This window comes from Brachyistius frenatus, unplaced genomic scaffold (assembly GCF_029030835.1).
Source record: "Brachyistius frenatus isolate BFR_SWC_R1_liver_20210118 unplaced genomic scaffold, ASM2903083v1 Contig_15, whole genome shotgun sequence".
Lineage (NCBI taxonomy): Eukaryota > Metazoa > Chordata > Actinopteri > Embiotocidae > Brachyistius > Brachyistius frenatus.
In genome coordinates this window covers 2,832,044-2,840,711 of record NW_027210614.1, presented here as the reverse complement: position 1 = coordinate 2,840,711, position 8,668 = coordinate 2,832,044, and the positions used below count along the sequence as shown (strand labels likewise).

The 8,668-nt window shown below is 39.2% G+C and overlaps 2 protein-coding genes across 2 annotated transcripts in view; both read left to right on the top strand.

Moving 5' to 3' along the window:
- dbndd1 (dysbindin domain containing 1) overlaps positions 1-8,668 on the top strand; it is a 191,637-nt gene that overhangs the window by 61,122 nt on the left and 121,847 nt on the right. The window lies entirely within an intron of this gene.
- On the top strand, positions 1,857-5,629 carry irf8 (interferon regulatory factor 8). The gene is made up of 9 exons (XM_069693610.1): positions 1,857-1,887; positions 2,026-2,237; positions 2,688-2,871; positions 3,080-3,180; positions 3,398-3,455; positions 3,808-3,855; positions 4,000-4,392; positions 4,525-4,640; positions 4,770-5,629. Exons 2-9 carry the CDS (start codon positions 2,067-2,069, stop codon positions 4,965-4,967), a joined length of 1,269 nt encoding a protein of 422 aa, XP_069549711.1. The 5' UTR covers positions 1,857-1,887; positions 2,026-2,066; the 3' UTR covers positions 4,968-5,629.

Here is an 8,668-nt window from a genome sequence, read left to right as displayed (position 1 = left end):
GGTATGTTTATGTAAAAAGCAAATACACACTTAGCTGTATAACTGAAGTTAAAACATGTAAATTCTAAAATGGTTAAAGATTTCATAAGAATATGAATTAGTATTATTAATAAGGGAGGCTGTGGCTCAGACAAGATCCACAAACAATATCCACGTAAAACATGATTCTGCTGTAGGCCTAACCTAAAATTTTACAATTCAGATTTTCTAAAACTTGAAACATCTGCCAATCTCTCCCTCATGATTGTGATTCTACATCAGTGCCGTTGGTAAAAACAATAATTCTGTGCTAAAGGGGGAAAATGACATACTAATGAAACTTATCACAAATGCTTCCTCAAAGTTTTCACTCTACTATGAGCAAAAACAAAACAACCAACAGCATGCCCTCAAGAAACCTTCCAGGAAATGTATCAGGTTTCCTTAGAATACATTTCTGTGGGGAGGCAAGTGGAGCAGCACTGATGCACAACTGTTAGTGTATCTGCAGTGTCTGTAACCTAAATGACAACAACCTTAAATAGAAATTCTGTTCATTTATCCACGTGTATTTGACTTTTTGACCGTTATGGCTGAAAAGACAGCTAGTGAACAGGCTTTCTTATGTTTGACATGTTTAGCTGTGGTCATTCCTGCCAGGGCATCCAGAGAAGTGATCTTTACTCTGTAATCACAAACCTTCAGACATACTGTAAATTTCGCAAAAGGTAAGACTGGAATTCTGTTGAATGGTATAGTCCTGAAAATAATCGGCCAATTCAACTGAACTGAATTTGATTGGTTGGTATTTTTGTGTCATCCTAATGACGCTTTTTTTTTTTTTTTTTTTTAACGCAAATTATGTAATAATGGAAATTCTCTCACATTCATATCGACAATACCACCAATCAATTAATTTGCTGATTATCTTCTTTAATCGATCAATTCTGGTTTATTAAATGTAAAAAAAAAAAAAAAAAAAAAGGTTGCAATTTCACAAAATCCATGCTGAAGTCTTAAAATAATAATTTCAATTTCAATTCTCACATCTAAAAAGCTGCAGCATGGCATGTTTGGTAATATTTGCTTAAAAACTAAACCAATTATTCCGTTTTCAAAAAGGCTGGTAAGTACATTTTATAAGTCTTTAAGTTAAATCAGTTTCTCTTTCAGCTATACATCAGTTCAACAAGAATCGAACAGGAATGCTATGATTTTATAGAAAGGAGTAAATTAGGCAACTTGCTCAGTACATATAAGATGTTTATGACATTAATGGAATAATTGGTCCGTGAGCCTTCTGCAACACATATAGGATAGGTCATTTTGTGTTCCCTGGTTATGCTCCCGCCATCCTATTTTACATACTTTTGATATCTCTCAGGTGACTTTGTCAAATGCAACCATCCTGCTTAATCACCAACGCGGACGATGTGTTGCAGTACCTGTCTAACATATTTTTGAGGTTTCTCTTTAGGGATAAGTGGGCGCTCAACGCTGACATGTCAGTGGACATTTTGCATTGGTGTGGAGCGCAGAAATCCCCCACAGCGCAAGGTAACTTGTGATTTACGGGTTTGTTCAGTGCTCCACGTACGCGTAGCTTTTCGCGTGGGAAGCCTCTTTACAACCTTCGCCTGTGTCAGGCCATTTCTTGTAAATGCCCAGAGTTTAGAGAACACCTCTTCCTGAATGGGCCGTCTCAATACTCTCATTGGTCAGAGCGAGGCAGCGTTGTCAAATCCTGCCGCAGCTATTTCATTCATCACACGGAACACAATAAACTTTATAGGCGTGTGTTGGGGACAACTCACTTGATTAAATTTGACAGTGAGCCATCTATCAGCATCTCACACACACACACACACACACACACACACGCCCAGGAGCTCAGCTGCTTATCAAACCGTAAGTTGTTTTCTTTTTACTTTTGATTTCCACTCGAAAGGATTAAAGTTGTAGGATATGGCTTATAAACTTTTATTCCAGGCGAAAACAAAGACTAATATTTTATTTACAAACATCAATTATGTCATTTCAATTTAGGTGCGAGAAAACAACCCAAAAAGAAAGTTTGCTCTACCGAGATGTCAAACTCGGGAGGTCGGAGACTGAAGCAGTGGCTGGTGGAGCAGATCCAGAGTGCGCAGTACTCTGGACTTCAGTGGGAGGATGAAAGTCGCACGATGTTCCGAATTCCATGGAAACACGCCGGAAAACAGGATTACAACCAGGAAATAGACGCATCCATTTTTAAGGTTTGAAAGCACTCTCGTGTAGTCCCATGGACAGATTCCTGTGAAATAGGTTTGGTTTTTCGCAGCGCTGCGTAATAACAAAACTTAATGAGAAATCTTGATGATATCTTGAGCGCTTCTGTTTTCCAAGTCTGACTTTTGTGGCCTAATGCACATTATCATTATCATTTAGACAATCAAAGGTCACCGTTGTCACTTGTTTTTAGCAATAACAACTGTCAACTTCAACTTGAACAAAGTTGGAGACAAAAAACGAACTGCAATGCAATGTAGTAAAAGTTATTTGTAAATCTTTCTTTCTTTCTTTCTTTCTTTCTTTCTTTCTTTCTTTCTTTCTTTCTTTCTTTCTTTCTTTCTTTCTTTCTTTCTTTCTTTCTTTCTTTCTTTCTTTCTTTCAGCAAAATCAAATACTGCACCATCATGAATATTTATTTCTTCCTCTTCTTGCAGGCCTGGGCTGTGTTTAAAGGCAAGTTTAAGGAGGGGGACAAAGCTGAGCCTGCAACATGGAAGACCAGACTCCGCTGTGCCCTGAATAAAAGTCCTGACTTTGAGGAGGTGACTGAGAGGTCGCAGTTGGACATCTCTGAACCTTATAAAGTGTATCGCATCGTACCCGAAGAAGAGCAGAAGAGTGAGTTTGTGTTATTGTGGCTTTTTTTGCTAATTGTCAGTGAATTTCCAAAATAATGCCTCTATAATTCTGCTGTGCACAAATAGTCTACTTAATGTGTCTTCAGATCTGACAGTGCGAAACATGTTGCAAGATTAACTCATGGGTTCCTCATATCATAATTATGAAAAGAAACTTGAGTCATAATGAACTATTCTTTCACCCACAGATGGGAAAAGCTCAGTGATGGCCATGGCAGCCACCACCAACACTGGTGATGTCACAGACATGGACTGCAGCCCAGTAGAAATAGAGGAGCTCATAAAAGAGGTGAGACTTTATTCTACTCCACCCCCACATCTGTTACTAGATGTGCTTGTTGCCACTGCTTTTTTGTCACCTTTTTTTTTTCTCATTATCACACCGTGCTGTCTCCTCTAACACTTATTGCACTGAGCATATACACCTTTCTATTTGATTCTCACAATTGTAAAGAGCACAAGGACAATCTGTTAACAACATCTTAAACATTGTTGTAACTTTGCAGGAGGAAAGCTGCAGCATCCAGGCTAGTCCAGAATATTGGTCCCAAGGCAGCATCAATGGTAAGACAACCTTTTCTACCTAGTTTACAAATATATGCTCCTCTAATGAAATTAGGCTGTTCACAGTTTAGTCAGCTTTGTGGCTAATAGTCTGTCCCGGCGGTTCTCTACACGTCCCTGCTGTTGTGGGTGCTAAATAGAGGCTATTTGCTTGTCTGTTGACTTCAGCAATGGAAGAATTGACTAACATCCTGTTGAACTTTGCTGACTAAGGTGCTTATTTCTTTGTCAGATCGTGCTGGAGAAATGTTTTTTTTTTTCTGATGATGCAGCAAAGTAATGACATGGCACAGTGATTGTGTCCACTGTCTTAAAAAGGGCTTTAACCATCTCTTCCCCCTGTCATTCACAGCTTTCCCACCGCATCAGGACCCTTTGCCATTAGGCACTCTTAGTTCAGGTATTCATTTATGTTATCCATGAAAGTCTCATCACAACATCCATTTTTTAGATGAGCATCCACAGTTATGAAACAAATGCCTCACAACATCCAAAATTTAAGCATCGTATCATTATTTTTGTGTTTAATTTGCTTTCTCCACAGCTCTTTCCCAATTGATGATCAGTTTCTACTATGGAGGAAAGCTGATGCACACCACAATGGTAACTCATCCTGAAGGCTGCCGGATCTGCCCACAGCAGCAGCTTGGTCGCGGCGCCCTCTACAGTTCAAACAGCATGCAGAGTGTTCATTTCCCCCCCGCTGAGCTTATTGAGTTTGACCGGCAGCGCTATGTCACACGCAAGCTTCTGGGCCACCTGGAGAGAGGTGTATTGGTCCGTGCAAACCAGGAGGGCATCTTCATCAAAAGGCTTTGCCAGAGCCGTGTCTTCTGGAGCGGCCTGGGAAACGTGGGCTCACAATACGGTGCCGTGCCTGGCAAAATTGAGAGAGATGCTGTAGTCAAGATTTTTGACACAGGAAGGTTTATTCAAGGTGAGGCGCTGTGTTCATTCGGGTATTTAAAAGCTCAGAGAACTCAAAATCAGTGCAAAACACATTCATGTCATCTCAATGCTTAAAGCAAAGACTGTCTTAACGGCTGTTCACTTATTTTGTATGTCCCAGCTCTACAGCTCTATCAGGAGGGTCAGATTTCTGCCCCTGATCCAACTGTGACTCTCTGTTTTGGAGAGGAGCTCAATGATCACAGCAGTGCCAAGAACAAACTGATCCTTGTGCAGGTAAGACCACTAAAGTCATCACTTAAACAGCTGCCTGACTGAGCAACATCAAGACAGATAAAAGATATTCAGCACTAATACTGTATTTTGAGGATCAAAATATCTTCCTGTCTCCTCGCCGTATGGCAGATCACTGTGATGCAGTGCCAGCACCTGCTGGAGACAATGAATATGCGTCGCTCCCAGCCTTACTGCAACAACCCGAACCTGGACATGTCTGACGATTTGGCCACTGACCAGATGGCTCGTATCTACCAGGACTTGTGCAGCTACAGTGGTCCCCAGAGGTCAGCCTGCTACAGGGACAACATGTCCATCACTGCCTGAACTGTGAGCAGCAACGCCTGACAGGAGCTCCTCAGCATGTACTGCACTGAATGTACAACATATTAGGGACATTCCTTGTTTTTCTGACGAAAAATGACGATGTGAATTGACATACATAAAGACAGGAAACAGCATTTATCCTCTGACATTTAGACTTTTAAGCTGAAGCTCAATATTAGAATGTCCCTAATATTTTGTAAGTAATAATTTGTGTACAATCACCATCAAATAACTGTGTCAAACTTCTGCTTCATTATTAAAAGATGGTGTTACCATCCGGTGTAAGAGAAAAAGTAGCGTATAACGTTTGTACATTACACACAACTCAAGTCCGAACCAGTATTTCATGTCAATAATTATTCTTACTGGGAGTCTTTTTGCAGTTTGACAACAGTTTTGCTAAATGTTGGCATTTTAGTTCTCAAAATTTTACTTTTACATAATCTTTTTGTTGTTGTTTTTAAAGTTGAGTTTCTTTCTTGTATGACAACCATTTGAGTAAAACAGAAAAATAATTCTATAATAAATGATCGATTTTTGTACGTGTTCATAAACATTTTATACAGATGGGGCCTTAAATTACAGATAGGTTTTACTATCATACTGTTATATTTGTTAGACTTTGTAAACTGACTTTCAAATAAAACTTTTTACTGAACTACACGAGTTTGTCTTTATATAATCCTTTTGTATTTTATTTAATTTGGATTGATGAATTATCATAAATTGACCAGTACAAGTTGTATAATAACTGTAAAATTGGGCTGAAGGATACAGATTACACTACAAAATGTTATTGTTCCCCGTAAAGATCAGAGAAGCATTATTCAGATCATCAACTAAATTGCATTAAATAACTGCAATTAAATGGCTGAAACTGCTGTCAACAATTTTCCAAAATTTATCATGGGATTTTTGACTTTTTATGCAGCCTTTTCAACCCTTTCAGTTAAAAATATTAGTGATATAAATATTTAGGATCTTGATCAGGCTTTGAAAGAAACCGTAACAAACGTGGTTTGAACGATGATTGGCTGCACAAAATACAAATGTCTGCGCAGGTTGAAGATAATAAAATAAATTTCATATTTAATCTAAAATTTTCAGTGACATGAAAAATTATGAAAAGTGTTATAGTGTCTTCTTGGGCTATAGTGAACTATTAAAAATTCAATTGAATATTTGAGTTAAAAAGAAATGTTTCAACACACCTATCAGGAAAATGTCCATTGTAAAAGCACGACACGGTGGTTTTACCACAGTGATTACAACAAAAGCATGTTTAGAGGGAACTCCTCCAATACTGAAACATTCATTTTCTATGAATACATACCATTTATCACTGGCTTAGGAATGATGAAACTAAAACACTGTTTGAAACTAAAAGAAGGATCTAGACAACCAAACTCAGGGAAACTCTCAAACCCCCCCCCCCACACACACACACACACACTTCCCTACACCTCCCTGATGACTAACTGAGAAAGGACAGGAAGAGAGGTGACCAGCTGGTGCCAAGTGATTTAATGATTCAGTGAGACAATGACAAACAGTGACAATCCCTCTTCTTCTGCTTCTCCTCTGTCTCACACAGTTGGTCATAGCAAGGGACAGATGACAGCATCCTCTCACGTCAAACTGTGCACATGCTGGTAATGTTGGCCGGGAAGACCACATGTACAGTATACACACACACACACACACACACACACACGTGTTTCCATCACTTCAGAGGACCTAGACCAGGGGTGGGTAATTCATTTTCCCAAGGGGCCTCATGAGAAACTGGGACTGTTGTGGAGGGCCAACAGGCTGAACTCAATTCTGCTCAATATTAATTTAATCTTTTTATAAAAAGCAGTAAATTGTATGGTTTTTATTAGCTACTACTGGTAGTAGTAGATGTTACAATTAGGCTATTAAAATGTGGTGCAAGCATTGTAAAAACGTCAACATTATATCACTATCAACATTCACGAAAAAGATTTAGAAAACGAGCATATGTTTGCAGTATTTCAAAGACCAGCATTAAATTAACTAAACAAAAATGTAATAAGTGCTATTGATATTTTGTTTGCGGTGTAATTACCTCATTTGCTGTTTTTCAGTTATTTGTTTTTGTTCAGTGAGAGAAGGGTTGGGTATTTTTGGTTGTTTGTTTGAATCCCAAAAAACTCAAATCTCAGAAAACAAAGTGCAAATAAATTCCTCGGATTTTGTTCCTACCGCCCACTGACAGGTCTCATTTTGCCTCAATTTCAAACACTTGGCAATCAACATACTTTTACAACATATACAGTAACTTGAAAATCACACACACACACACACACACACACACACACACACACACACACACACACACACACACACACACACACACACACACACACACACACACACACACACACACACAGTCACATCATACAAAACGTTGTTATCCTGACTGGTTTTTACTTTGTTATGTTCCTCAATGTAAATATCACAATTCTCGGACACAACTTGGTTAACAAGCACTCGATATCGCTTGGGAATTTCAAAATGTTGTACTTTGCTCCACATCTTGTCTGCCTCATCCACCTGTCTCAGCTGCAGGGTCTCTGGTAGGCGAGTGCGTGATTCAGAGTGGGACGGGTGGATAAGGGCTCTGCTACGGGCAACCGCCAGGAGGTTCAGACCACTAGCTCGCATGGTGAGACGTTTAGGGAACATCTGTAAATTGGGGTACTGAACTGGGTTACACATGCATGATGTACACTTATTTACGTGTGATTCCTAATTTATCATTGACCTCACGCGGGCCGGTCAGGGACAGCCAAAGGGCCGGATGTGGCCCGCGGGCCGTACAATGCCCAGGTCTGACCTAGACCATAGCCAAACTTTAATCCTTAATGCTCAAATTTAATGATGGGGACTTACTTATTTTTTTTCCCCAAAAGAGTGGAAGGCCCACAACAGAATGTCTCTGTAAACACATGCATGCCCCATCAACATGAATAATATGCGCACGGAAACTGTGTGCGTGTTTTCAGTTCCTCAATACAAAAGGCATTAGTTTGTAAAGGTCACTATAATTTGCTGCCACATATACTGTACATTTATCGCTGCCATGAAGGGAAATCCAAAGTCAAATAAATTCTGGTCCTCAAGTGCAATTTGTTCTTAAGGCTGAAGAAAACAAAACACAAAAGGCAATTTATGTCAAATAAACAATCAGTGCAGATATACAAACAAACACAACAATACACACCATACAACAAATACTGGTCCCTTAAATAAAAAATAATATCCCTTGTAGCCCCACGAGATAAATTGGTATATAAAACATTCTGGAGACAGGGTTGAGTAATCAATAAATATTTACTGCAGTGAATCACACACAAAAAAAAAATCACCCAATTTAAGAAGTCATGTGCTTCTCATATGACATCTCTGGATAAAACCTTTCACTTAAATTAGAATATCGACTCAATGGTTCACTGATTCATTAGGTGGAATACTGCGTGTCTGTGTGTGTGATTATTTACATGGGGGGGAGTACTGTCGTAAGTTCCTCAGAACAGGAAGTTACTTTAAAAACTGTCCATGGAAACTAACTCTATAATACCATACCAAATACCATGTCTGACACTGATATACACACTGTAGGTACACGACAGCCTGTAATGTTATCAGGATTATAACGACTCTACTTGTCATCTGTG

Excerpts from the sequence above, each read along its gene's own strand:
- irf8 (XM_069693610.1), top strand. The coding sequence starts at position 2,067 with ATGTCAAACTCGGGAGGTCGGAGACTGAAGCAGTGGCTGGTGGAGCAG. Across the intron at positions 3,456-3,807 it reads GTCCCAAGGCAGCATCAATG|CTTTCCCACCGCATCAGGAC; the intron begins GTAAGACAACCT and ends TGTCATTCACAG. Across the intron at positions 4,393-4,524 it reads CACAGGAAGGTTTATTCAAG|CTCTACAGCTCTATCAGGAG; the intron begins GTGAGGCGCTGT and ends TGTATGTCCCAG.